This window comes from Urtica dioica, chromosome 7, assembly GCF_054948205.1.
Source record: "Urtica dioica subsp. dioica isolate 48M chromosome 7, U.dioica_male_clone48M_v1_H2, whole genome shotgun sequence".
NCBI lineage: Eukaryota > Viridiplantae > Streptophyta > Magnoliopsida > Rosales > Urticaceae > Urtica > Urtica dioica.
This window is the reverse complement of record NC_142762.1, coordinates 35,871,054-35,884,142: the sequence shown is the minus strand read 5'-3', so window position 1 is coordinate 35,884,142 and position 13,089 is coordinate 35,871,054. Positions and strand designations below refer to the sequence as shown.

General features: G+C 37.4%; 3 protein-coding genes across 3 annotated transcripts; 1 reads left to right on the top strand and 2 right to left on the bottom strand.

The window, feature by feature from the left end:
• On the top strand, positions 1–2,671 carry LOC149391128 (EamA-like transporter family protein). The gene is made up of 5 exons (XM_089619650.1): positions 1–422; positions 862–1,111; positions 1,201–1,408; positions 1,871–2,102; positions 2,174–2,671. The coding sequence occupies exons 1-5, from the start codon at positions 312–314 to the stop codon at positions 2,405–2,407; spliced, it is 1,035 nt and encodes a 344-aa protein (XP_089475776.1). The 5' UTR covers positions 1–311; the 3' UTR covers positions 2,408–2,671.
• Positions 2,626–4,801, bottom strand: LOC149391127 (Tetratricopeptide repeat (TPR)-like superfamily protein). The gene is made up of 2 exons (XM_089619649.1): positions 3,713–4,801; positions 2,626–3,638 (listed from the first exon to the last, which is right to left on the bottom strand). The coding sequence occupies exons 1-2, from the start codon at positions 4,654–4,656 to the stop codon at positions 2,744–2,746; spliced, it is 1,839 nt and encodes a 612-aa protein (XP_089475775.1). The 5' UTR covers positions 4,657–4,801; the 3' UTR covers positions 2,626–2,743.
• Positions 4,802–8,115: 3,314 nt separating this feature from the next.
• Positions 8,116–9,989, bottom strand: LOC149391126 (Adenine nucleotide alpha hydrolases-like superfamily protein). The gene is made up of 3 exons (XM_089618591.1): positions 9,387–9,989; positions 8,547–8,668; positions 8,116–8,463 (listed from the first exon to the last, which is right to left on the bottom strand). Exons 1-3 carry the CDS (start codon positions 9,822–9,824, stop codon positions 8,313–8,315), a joined length of 711 nt encoding a protein of 236 aa, XP_089474717.1. The 5' UTR covers positions 9,825–9,989; the 3' UTR covers positions 8,116–8,312.
• Between the last annotated feature and the right edge of the window lie 3,100 nt (positions 9,990–13,089).

Here is a 13,089-nt window from a genome sequence, read left to right as displayed (position 1 = left end):
TTCTTGTGTCTCTTTTGTTTTCATGGCATGAGAGAGAGAGAGAGAGAAGAGAGAGAGAGTCTCAATTTCGTGATAGATCGCACGAGAGTGAAACAGGTCGGCTCGCATTTCTTCTAGGGTTTTAGGAGGTTCCTCTGTTTTTATCTCTGCTGCTACCGAGTTTCTCTCAGCCTCTGCGAAGTTTCGAGAGGAAATTTGCTCTTGTGGCTCAATTGAATTTCGCTGGCTCGGATTGCTTTGCTTCCAGTGTTTCTCTCTGTTGTGCGTGTGTATGTCTGTGCGTGCCGATAGAGAGAAACAGCGATAAAAGAATGGAAGAATCGTTGGTGTTCCAATGGAGCGTGTTTAGATCTCTGCTGGCTATTCTTCAGTGGTGGACTTTCAATGTCACCGTGATCGTCATGAACAAGTGGATCTTTCAGGTCGAATTCTTTTCTTACGAATTAAATTTGTTTAACTCATCGTTTCATCTATGATTCTTTCGGCTTGCCAATTTTCGTTTAATCTCTGCAATTATAACATTTTCTTGCTCCGTAATTTTTTAAACGCTCGAGATTCTATGTCTTTGCCAAGTTCAGTCTGAAATCGGTGATTTGTTTCCATGAGTGAATGCCTTTTCATAAGATAAGGTTTTGGATGTGTTTTGTATTGGTTTATGCACTTTCGTTGTATTGGAGGGAGAGATTAGTAAGTGCTTGATCTATCTTGGTTCTTCAAATCCTTGATTAGTAAGAATTAGAGGTTTTGTTTGAATTATACCTAGACTAAATTTTAATTATATGATAGGAATTAATCATTATACAATACTATTTCGTTTTCTCTGTATCTGATTCTGAGATGCGTGTTTGTTTTTGAGTGCAGAAACTAGATTTCAAGTTCCCTCTATCTGTGTCGTGTATACATTTCATATGCTCGGCCATCGGAGCTTACCTGGTAATCAAGGTGTTGAAGCTCAAGCCTCTGATAACAGTCGACCCTGAAGATCGCTGGAGGAGAATATTTCCAATGTCATTCGTGTTCTGTATCAACATAGTGTTGGGAAATGTCAGTTTGAGATACATTCCGGTTTCCTTCATGCAAACAATCAAGTCGTTCACCCCTGCGACCACAGGTTGGTTTGGTATATGTATATATGGTCTTTTATATTTACAGTTCTTGGGAAGTGTTTGATCCTCAATCTGATATCACTGAATTGCACAGTTGTTTTACAGTGGCTGGTTTGGAGAAAGTACTTTGATTGGAGAATCTGGACTTCTCTGATTCCCATTGTTGGAGGAATTCTTCTGACCTCCATGACTGAGATGAGCTTTAACATGTTTGGGTTTTGTGCCGCTTTAGTTGGTTGTTTGGCTACTTCCACAAAGACTATCCTTGCAGAATCTCTACTTCACGGATACAAGTTTGACAGGTATTCTTACACCTTGTTCTCACTTTGCCTTTTGTCTGATCCCGAAGCAAGTTATCTTTTCTTCTTATAAATTCCTTCCTCTCTCCAGAGAAATTTGCCCCCAGAAACATTTTGCCATTGTTTTTTAGGAGTTGGTTATGCAACTTCTCTAATGTATTTCTAGATCTTACGAGTGTCGATCTGTATCTCCATGATCTTAGAATTTTGTACGTAGTTTCATGATATCGATCAATTTTGTACAAGGGAATCTCAATAATACATGACTTCCAAAACCCCCTCTAAAATGAATGGTCATTATTTTATTTTTCCTTCTGCACATGGACTTTCCTCCAAATCTAATGTCTCTACAATATTTCCAAGTTTGAGAAATGTATTTGATGTGCTCTCACTCGTGAGAAATTCTTTACTTGCTCTTGCTCTCTGATTGGTAGTAACCGGTGTTTTTGGTTTCTCTATCATCAGCATCAACACAGTGTACTATATGGCACCTTTTGCGACCATGATATTAGCCGGGCCCGCACTGCTACTTGAAGGAAGCGGGGTTTGGGAATGGCTTCACACACATGAGTCTCTCCCCTCGTCCCTCGTCATCATCTTCAGCTCCGGAGTGTTGGCTTTTTGTCTCAACTTCTCCATATTCTACGTCATCCACTCCACAACCGCCGTAACATTTAACGTGGCTGGAAATTTAAAGGTAAAAAAACTTTTAACGAAATTGGAAATTTCACACATGCATGGATTTTCATATTCTTACTGCTGGCACAGGTGGCGGCCGCGGTCCTGGTCTCGTGGATGATATTTCGCAACCCGATCTCGGGTATGAACGCGATCGGGTGTGGGGTGACCCTAGTTGGGTGCACGTTCTACGGCTACGTGAGGCACATGATCGCTCAGCAGCCTCCGGGAACGCCGCGGACGCCACGGACTCCGAGGACTCCGCGGAATCGGTTGGAGTTGCTTCCCCTTGTAAATGATAAATTGGATGATGATAAGGTCTGATGGTTCGGGGTTTTATAAATTACGGCGATGAGGTTCTATTAGGAAACGGAAAATTAGAAAAAGGAAACAATTTATATATATCGCGCTTTAGGTTTATTTGTTTATTTTTGTTTTGAAATGTTCTCGCATTTTCCCGTTTCTGGGAATATCGTTAAATTTCCGCTTGTAACTCCTATTTGTGCTCTCTGCATAGTAGTAATAGTTTGAAAAGGGTAAAATGGATGTTCACTAAAATTAAGCTAATTGAAGCTCTCATTGGATGCATAGTATATCAACAAGTGATGTTTATACATTTTGTTTACTTGACAATGGTTAAAAGCCGAGTTTGAACTCAATTCACCAATAGTCCCCGCATGAGCACGAGCCATTTTCGAAGTGATGAAACCGGCTTCGATCCCTCATCACGATCCTCCGGCCAGTGATCTCCGAGATCAACTTGGTCACGGCGTGGCAATCCTCGCAAACCCTAAGATTCTTCACGATCTTTATGGGCGTCCCGGGGCGGGTGGAGATGAGCCCGAAAGCAATGGCGAGCTTCTCGCTGTGCACTTCAAGGGACTTCTCTTTCTGCCTTTCCCCGAGATCGTGCAGCACGATGTCCGTCCTCGGCGCGTACCCGCGCTCCCCGAGCCACCCGTTGATCTCCTCCAACATCGCGTATATCTCTCTGCTCTTCCGGTGCCTCTTATCCCCGGCCACGAACTCGTGAACCCTATTTTCCACCTCGATCGAGCTACAACCCGGCTCTTTTCGGATCCCGCTCTCCCTCATCGAGACCCTAACCCTAGCCGCCCCGTCCCAGTCCCCCCTCGCCGCGTACATGTTCGCGAGGAGAACGTAGGTCCCGGCACTGGCGAGCCCACGGCCCACGAGCATCTCCGCGATCTCCTCCCCGAGCTCGGCCCGCCCGTGGAGCTTGCACGCCCCGAGGAGCGTCCCCCAGAGCACTGGGTCAGGCTCGACCCCCATCCCTCTAACGATCTCGCAAGCCTCGTCCAACAGCCCGGCCCGACTCAGAAGATTCACGACGCACCCGTAGTGCTCGATCCTCGGCTCGATCCCGAAATCCTCCCTCATCGAGCCGAAAATCGCGCGGCCCTCGGTCACTAGCCCTGCGTTCGCGCACGCGTTCAGGACCGTGATCAAGGTCACGTCTGTCGGCCTGTGCCCGGCGGCTTGCATCCGGCTGAACACACTTAGGGCTTCCCGGCCAAAGCCGTGCGTTGCGTACCTTAAAACGCCGTTTTTCGGTTATAAAATCAACAAAAATAAAAAATTGATTTAACCGTTTTTGTTTACGCGTACCCCGCTATCATAGAGTTCCAGGCGATGGCGTCTTTCTCCCGGAGGCCGTCGAAGACCCGTCGAGCCTCCTCCAAGACCCCGCATTTCGAGTACATGTCGACGAGGGCGGTCCCGAGCCGAGCAGTGACTGGGATCCCCGAGCTCGCCAGGTAAGCGTGGATCCACCGTCCGGTGTCCTCGGCGCCAGCCTGGCCGCACGCCGAGAGCGCCGACACCACCGCGGCTTCCCCGGGCCGCGGGCCCGACCTCTCCGCCAGCATGGCACGGAACGTCGAGAGCGCTTCTCCGGTCATCCCGGCCTGAGCGTACCCGTCGATCATCGCGTTCCAGCACACCGCGTCTCTGCGGGACCCGGCCAACGAGTCGAACACCTCCCTCGCCTCTCGGAGCATCCCGGCCCTCGAATAGCACGCGATCATGGCCGTCGAAGCCGCGAGGGCTCTGTCGGGCATTTCCTCGAACAGGCGGCGGGCGGAGGGGATGTCTCCCGCGCGCGCGTATAGGTCGACGAGGCCGGTGCTGACGTAGGCGTCGGAGCTGAGTCGGAGCTTGGCGGCGAGGGAGTGGAGGGCTCCGGCGGCGGAGGGAGGGCAGGCCTTGAGCGCCGCCGAGAGGGCGAAGGCGTTGGGCTTGACGCCGCGGGACAGCATCTCCGAGAAGAGGGAGAGCGCGTCGGAGGGACGCGCGGCGCGTGAATGGGCGTGGATGAGGGCGGTCCAGAAGAAGACGTTGGGCGAGGGGTTGGCGCGGAAGAGGACGACGGCGATGTCTAATCGGCCGTGGGAGGAGTAGGACCGCTGGAGCTTGAAGCTGAGGATTGGGTGGTCGTGGAGGCCTCGCCGGAGAACCACCGCGTGGGTTCGCCGGAGGACTTTGACGGAATTTGAGTTGTCGATTAATTGGGCCAGTTTCTCCACTGATGACCCCACCACACTCTCCGCCATGTTTTCCCGCCTCTTTTCTTCTTCTCTTCTTCCACTTGGAATATATAGATAATGTTATTTTTTTTTCTTTCACTATTCTATTCTTACATGGCATCATATTTTCATATGCATTTTCTTTCTTCAGAAAATCACATGTATTTGAGAACAAATGTTAACGTCACGAGTGACCTTTAACAAAAAAACTTCAACCAAACACGAGATATCAAACACAAAACTATACCGTAACGAAAGTAAAAAGAATCTCAATGCGTAAATAGTTTGTTTTTTTTAATAAGTTATTACTTGTTCCGAAATGTTATGTACATATGACTTTATGTAATTTAATGTATATAGGCTTTGAAAATAAAAATAAAAATAAAAAATTGTGTTTCATGCTCTACGTTCCGGTTGTATGAGATGCGGTGTGGTGTGCCTGTATGCAATCTTCTAGTGTGCTTCATATTACATGACACATCACATATGTTTTCAACATAATTAAGAACAATAGTTTTGTCAATAACAAAAATAACCAATTCATAATAACAACAATTTAATTGTAGTTTGACTCGAGATAGATTAACCGTTTTTCTCGATTGTATTTTTTTCATCAAACAATGAAGGTGATTCGAAAGAGCCAAGTATGTACTGTTGGAAATATTGTAATAAATGGTTTTTATTTACAATTGTGTGGCTTATTTGTGGCTAAGATTTGAGTGGGGTACACTCATCGGAATCGACTAATCCTACTTACTCTTATTCCTCGTTGCGAAGGGTATAAGATTGAATGTTTATTTGCCAAAATCAATGTTATATTGAATGAGAAATTGATGCTCAAAATAGGTTGGAAAATACCAATGTTGTGAAGGAAATGAAATGTGTCGTGGATGTGTGTGCTCATACAAGAGTCTCACATGGAAGAGATATGTGGACTTTGTATGAGTTTATATACCAAATTTGTTCAAAAGGGTTTGGGTATGGTGACCCAGTTTTGTAGAGGGGCAAGGGTTTAGAAAAGCCCAAGTCCATCACACGCACCACCGTCGCCAGTCGTGCCTTGGTTCGACTTAGCTTGGCTCGTGGTCTACTTTTTCTTGGCCGTTTCCTTCATAAATTATTTATTTAATTATTAAATAAATACTAATTGGTTTTATTGCATGGTGAGTAACCGAGCAAGCAATAAGTGGACGGTTTTCAACCTTGTAACCGTGCTTTAATGGGTTGTAGGTTTTGGGTTTAAAACTGCCATAATGGACGAGCATTAATTATCCTTAATAGCTATAAACGTTGGCTGAAACGTTTGTAACCGAAGGTTTGGCTCTCCTACATAAGGAGACATTGGCTTCTCATTCGAAACGCACCGAAACCAACAAGTTTCTTGCTCTCCTCTTTCTCTCTCCGAAATCGTGTTTTTTTTTTTTTTTGTAGTCCTGTGGTAGTATTCAGATCGTGGTTTAATTTCTTTGTAGTCAAGCCGAGTGGTGCTTAACTCTTGTCTTGTTGTCGTTGTATCCTGGGAGGCTTTCGCTCGACTAATCCAGCACCTGTGGAGGGCGATAAAACTTCAAAAAAACCGTCCAACGGACCTCGACATCCCTTTGTTTCTTTTTGTTCTTGTTATTGGTTAAGGTTTATACCAGTTTATTTTGTTTTTCTTATGCTATTTGGTTATTAGTTTTCTAAAATTAATTATTTAATTTTCGCAAATTGTTTTATTTTATGTACAATATTTCCATAATATTGCTAACATGTACTCATAATTGTAATTTGTCAAAACTTGCGTCATGTTTGTAGTCTATTTTGTTTTTATCTATTTTTAATGGAATTTCTTCACAATTTTTATTTTATTTTATGATTTCATTAAATTTGCACTCTATGAACTTGCGGGGTTGGGACGCAAGTATTCAAATATACACATTTTTGGTTAAAAGTGTGTTATGATGTTTTCTATTCCTTTACCAGCGGTGACTAATATTGTTGGTTGGGATTCGGAAGTTAATACGCAAGAGTTGAAGCTTTTAAATTTAAATCACTTCAATGAAATAAAGAAAAGACAGTTTCCACTTTCCAGTTGGGAATTGGGATGATTATAATAAAAGGTTTGTCCGTGCAGGCAAATTAAGATTCAATTAAGAATATTCATAACTTTTATTTATAATACTTTAACGGAAACTTTGTTTGTATTTATACGGCCTGTGCCGAATGAAAACTTGCGATTAAAAAAAATATGATTTATTTACTATACAAGCCATCAAGTAATTACATTTTCAGTGTCCTCTATGTTGTTATTATTATTATTATTATCACCAACCGCCTAGTTTAATTGACATTACCTCCTTTGTAAACTCTTTGAAGTCTCACAAATGTAATATATTTTTTATATTGTGAAATTTAAAATTTATATTTATATTTGTGTTTTAAATTTTAATGTCTAATATATTAATAGAATATAAAAGGAAATGTCTTCTCTATTATTTGCACTAGGTTGAAAGTTGAAACACGTGTAATGCACGTGATAGCTGAAAAATATTGTAATCAGAAAAATGTGTCATTATCACAAATGAGTTATTTAAATAAAATCCCCGCTCTCTTCAATGGAAGAGACAACGGCTTAAAGGAGAGACCAAAAATATATAGAGATTTTGAAAGGCAAAACAAAACGGCTCGTCTCACAATGTAAATTGGCTCGATTCCTAATGTGTTATTAATGGATATAATTAATACATAAATATCCCATCGGAGAGTCATGTGAATATACTCTAAATTAGAGACTATACATTTAAAATTCAATTAATTCATTAAATGCCCTATCAAAAAGCAAACACCCACCCACACACAAATCTAATCGAGGCTTCGTTGGAAGATGAATCAAGATTAAGACATGGGATATCATAATTATTTTCATATTAGAATTTTTAATTATATAGCAAGAGCAATAGTCAAACACAACCATTAATACATTATATATGGTTTTATTGAGAATCAGCTGGATTGGTAATTCAGAATTATTTAAATATCGAAATTTAATTTTTATCAATCAAAATTAAAAATTATTCGTTGCAACTAACTAATTTTTTAATTTTAGTCAAAGTTTTGTTGTATTAAGAAAATAGTCTATCAAATCGAAATAAATTAAATTAATTAAAAATAATTAATTTAATTAAATCTAATTTGATGAGTTATTTTTTTTTATTAAAATGAAATTTGACTCATTTTTAAAAAAATGATGGACTATTAAACTAATTGTGCATCTATTAATAGTAAAATAATATCTATTTACCATTAGTCATGATTGATTTCAACCAAGATCCAATAAATAAATAGTTACTTGTAATTGTAATTAAAATAAAAATGTTGGAATGAATAATACCTATGATTATTTTTTCTTCTTTTCAAAACACCATTTCAATTCACCATATAGCTTAAAAGACCTTGTTCTTCAAAGTTCAAACACCCACCCAAAGACAAGACATAGATTGATGATTATTTTTAGATACTTGAGATATTATTATTATTATTATAGTCACTAATAACTAATTATTAGTAATAACAACTAGTAAGTCACTGGATAGTTGATAATAATTACAAAGTGGTAACTATCAACTAAGCTAAAAGCTCTGAACTAGAGAGCATAGTTAGGAAATAAACAAAGTGCACATATTCAATGAAAGAAATATATCCTAAGCCAAGAGCCAAAAATTCTTTTGCCATCTTGTGCTAATGAGATAGCCACTCACTCCTCTGCTCTGCTTTCTCACTCCAATTGTCAAACACTCCGCTGACTCTATGCATCGCTCCACAAGCTCCTCTGACCGACTAGTCCCACAGAAACTGAACCATATAATGATTATAACACATTATTATCGTTAATTAATAAATCAAAAAATAATGGAGCTAGGTTAGGTTAGTAGTACCAGCTGAAGAGTGAGGAGGGCTTCTTTTGACCGAGAACGAGCACAGAGACTTCAAGCTTCTTCACTTGGTTTAGGATTGTGGACAGTTTTCGGCCTTGAATCACCAGAGCTTCCACTTCAACCTTTTTTTTTATTATTTGACGTGTCAACGAGATTATTCAAGGAATAGATTTAATCAGACGATGTGACTATTGTAAAGAGTCTTGTGTTTTCTTTTGATAAAATCTAGAGAGAAATGTCTGCTCTATTCTGTTTCTGTTCACGGTTTTATTTTTAATTATTATTGCCGTGCTGTGCTGAAAAAAGAAATCTTAGACCATATGATGAAAAATTGAAAATTATCAACAGGTGCAACAGAAAAAGGGTAAAGAGAACAGCAACGACTGAGCCTGACAAAACAATCATTAAACTTCCATCTCCGAAATAAGAAAATAAAATGAAATAAACAATAAAGAAATTGTATATAATGATAAAACAATGTAAAAAAAATAAGATTACATTAGTAGGAGATCTAATACATTCCCACACTGAGATAATGAAATCTAACTTGAGGAAAAATAATATATATATATATATATATATATATTTATATGAAATCTAATAAATAGAAGGGACCTAAATAGAAATTAAAAATACATCTAACTCATTTTTTTTTGTAGATTTAAAACAAAAAAAGCATAAAAAAAAACATGCTTGGCTTAAACTGAAAAAATATATATATCTTCAGAAGTTCAGTTATGAATTTTTATCTATCTAATTTCTTTACAGTAAAAACAGGTTCTGAATAAATAAATAAAAATTTGTAAAAGAGCAGAGACGAGTAATGCAAGAAAGAAATACCTCAGGCTTGCAAGCCTTGCAAAGAGAGCCAAGAGAGTTGGCGAGAAGCGGTGAACCAGAAGGAGAGTAGGAAGAAGAAGAAGAAGAGGAATCGGAAGAAGAAGAGATCGTTTCAGAGATCCTTTGAGAAGAAGGAATGACGTGAAGGAGAGTGAACAAGTCTCCCTTGTTGGCCATGTGAGTCAGAGCCCACATCATCGCGTGCTTCGACTGAGTCGACTCGTCCACCAACACCATCACTCGCTTCCTCATCACATTGTTGTTGCCCTCGAAATTACCAAAACACCCCTCCATGTTGTTGTTGTTGTTGAAGTCCGTTTCGAATCCCATCTCGCTGTGGCTCATCATCATCGTGTTCTCGACCCACCTGTTTGACTCTGACTCCCAAGCCTCTCTTCTCTCGCTCAGCTGCCTCAGAAATGAGCTTCGGCTTTGCATTCTCTCTCTCTCGACTCACTGGAAAAAAGATTTTATGAGAGGAAGAGATTTTGTAGTGTTGTTTGGACTTGGAGAGCGTTGTGGTAGAGAGAGAGAGAGGTTGAGATTATAATAAGATTGGGTTTGTTTGAGAGAGGGTTTCCGGGTATTATAATGAGGATAAACAAAGGAAACAGACAAAAACAGAGAGAGAGAGAGAGAGAGAGAGAGAGAGAGAGAGAGAGAGTTCATGCAAGTGCCATAATGTGTATCTTTATTATGTGTAACACACACAGGCGATTAAAGTTTTGTATCACGGGATTCACTGAAACTAGTTTTGTGGCTTTTACTTCTATGCCAAAAACATTTAAATATTTATTAAAAATGTAGTTAAATAAATTATAATCAGGATATTTCTGGCTTTGATGATGAAATGAAACGCAGGGCTGGATTCTCTCACAAATATTGTTCTTTTTCAGATTCTTGATGTGCTATATAATATATTATTTTCTCTATTTTTAAATTTTAACTCTCTTAATCTCTCTATCTTGTACAGGTATAGTTAGTAGTTATAGTGCACCAATAATTCTATTGTATAAATTAATTATATTTAATTTCTTTGCATTCTGTACGGTCGATTAATAATAATATGAGTAGCTCATGTGTTGTCTTGTGATTGCTAAGGTGCACAAGATGTGGGTGAGTAGTGGCACACTGGACCATATCCTTTTAATCTAAATAGGATATGCATAAATAAAGAGGTCCAAAGCAGAATATATACGTCACCATAAATAAATATATTTATGTTTATATGATAATGTATACGATTCAGGAGTACAATCCTTTCTTCTTTTTTTTTTTTTTTTTTTTTTTTTTTGCAGACGAGCCTGCAAAGCAAATAAAACTGCATGCCTGAATATGGAGCTTCAAACTTTTTGAATGAAAACAATAATGGCTACTACTTGGCCTAGTCCCACTATCTCCTTCCAAATCCAATCATCATGATTCATCAATACTTCTGGATCGTCACGGGCTATAAGAATAGAAGAGCTCTGAACTAATCTGATGGAGTGTAAGCTAATTCAAGAAGAAAACTAAGCACTTGGATATTTTCTAATTATGATTTGTAAATGGTATTATAAATATATATATATAAATATATTATAAATTAAATGAAGGAATAGCCGACAAAGTTTTTCAACAAAATAGGGTTGGCATAATCTACGGCCAATAAATATTTATTTTTCAACATGATTTATATATTTTACGATTTTTATTTTTAATTTTCTCAACTTTATTTTCATATTTTTTAATATAAAATTAATTGTTTTGAATCTATATAATGCTTGTTGTTTTGTTCCCAATTGTGTTCGTTGTTGTAATCATCATATCAGTTTAATATTTATTATTTTTTAATTCAAATATTAAGGTGAAATTGTAACTTCAAGTTTGCTTAATTTACGTTCATCATATCAATGTTATATTTATGTCGTCAATTTCATATCGACACATTATGGTTCGAGTAATGCTTTGAATCTTTATATTGAATTCCGACTGAGTTTTTGTTGATGTGTTCATCATATAATTTTAGTATATTGTTAAAATTAGCGAGACGGAGACCGGAGAATGAGAATGAGTATTTTTTTGTGTAAATTGTTGTTATACAATATTTTTACAAAACTTACACTATATCATTAACTAAAATTACATCACACATGCATAACGCAAATGGCTTAGAGCTAAGGCACAATAAACTCATAGACCACAAACCGACAAATTAAATTAAGGAAATTTGCATCCCTCGTAAAATTTTAAAACTTAAAAGATTTTAAATGAACATTTAATATGTTATTAAAGGATCAAGATGTGCTCATTCAAATAATATTATTGAATTACTAGAAAATTATTCATTGTGAAAAGATTACTCGTTGTCTTCTATATTGTGCCACATTTTCATATTAACGGATATCAATGTTGTTACCTTTCATGATTAGGAATTAGGATATAACTATCATTGTACAACGCTAAGCTGATTTTGACGAGCTTAGTATTCCACTCACTGGACTGGTGTTTGAGTGAGCTTGCCATTATTTTCAATCAGAGCCAAGGCATAACACGAGAATGAGAAAGTCCTCCATATTGATATTGATTTATCATCTCGGATGGTGAGTAAATTCTCATCACTCCATCTCATCCTCAATTTGATGACTGGTTTTTCTCCGGACATATCTCCCTAAACATTATTATATGAGGCATTACACCAGCACTTCGCCTCTTCAACGTATGTGTGATGAAACACTCTGCGCTTGGGTGCGTCATTTCTTTTTGTCATCAAATTCATGAAATCTACACACAAAAATGTCTTTTTTAAACTGCTACATTTTATTTTGTCAATTAATTATCGATGCATTATCTGTTTTTTTTTTTTGTGAAATTAATGGATTTTCTTAATAAACAAAAAAAAAACCTCTCTAATATACCATGATTTATATAAGTTGTAATTATAACCCAATTGAATAGTATAATGACACCATCTCCAATGGTGATCTAAATTGCATCAACTTATAGAGAACATGCTTCAACCATGATCTATATTTTGATGCATTCTCCAAATATGCATCTCATTTGAATAGTGGTGATCTAAATATAGTTCACCACTATTCATAGATGCATAAATTTTGTTTAATATCAAATTTTTTAATAATTTTAAAATTGACCCTAATTTGAATTTGTAGTTACAACTTTATCCCTAATGTATGTATTTTTAATAAAATTGCTTAAATTATTAATTGAATATAAATCTTTAAATATATATTCTAAAATACATCAATTTAAATACAACTCATACATTAAAAAGAATTAAACTACTACAATCAAGCCACACTACTATATAAACAATTAAAATAAAAAACAAGAAAGACATTAAAAAAAAAAAACCATTACAATCAGGCCATAATACTACATATTTTATTGTGGTGTGTATCTTTCTTATTATTAAGAAATGCAATGCTTTGGTTTATGTACTTTCTTATTATCAATCAATAAATCAGGATGTTTTATGTAATAGAGAAATAAAATATAATTTCATGCACTTTTGTACATAAATGATATATATAAATTTGCTGATATGAGAAAAATAATTATTTTGGGTAAATTTGTAAAATAAAAAAGTAATAGAGGTTTAAAATTATAAAGTGAGAACAAAATATTCCCATAGTACTTTAAGCAGATATAAAATAGAGATGGGTTAAAACTGTAAAATATTATTCATATATGTATATATATA

Bases quoted from the DNA above. Each gene is read 5' to 3' on its own strand.
- LOC149391128 (XM_089619650.1), top strand. From the start codon at position 312: ATGGAAGAATCGTTGGTGTTCCAATGGAGCGTGTTTAGATCTCTGCTG. The intron at 423-861 runs GTCGAATTCTTT...TTTTGAGTGCAG, and splicing joins TGAACAAGTGGATCTTTCAG to AAACTAGATTTCAAGTTCCC. The intron at 1,409-1,870 runs GTATTCTTACAC...CTCTATCATCAG, and splicing joins CACGGATACAAGTTTGACAG to CATCAACACAGTGTACTATA.
- LOC149391127 (XM_089619649.1), bottom strand. From the start codon at position 4,656: ATGGCGGAGAGTGTGGTGGGGTCATCAGTGGAGAAACTGGCCCAATTA. The intron at 3,639-3,712 runs GTACGCGTAAAC...CGGCGTTTTAAG, and splicing joins TGGAACTCTATGATAGCGGG to GTACGCAACGCACGGCTTTG.
- LOC149391126 (XM_089618591.1), bottom strand. From the start codon at position 9,824: ATGCAAAGCCGAAGCTCATTTCTGAGGCAGCTGAGCGAGAGAAGAGAG. The intron at 8,669-9,386 runs GTATTTCTTTCT...ATAAAAAAAAAG, and splicing joins GCAAGGCTTGCAAGCCTGAG to GTTGAAGTGGAAGCTCTGGT. The intron at 8,464-8,546 runs GTACTACTAACC...TATATGGTTCAG, and splicing joins CCCTCCTCACTCTTCAGCTG to TTTCTGTGGGACTAGTCGGT.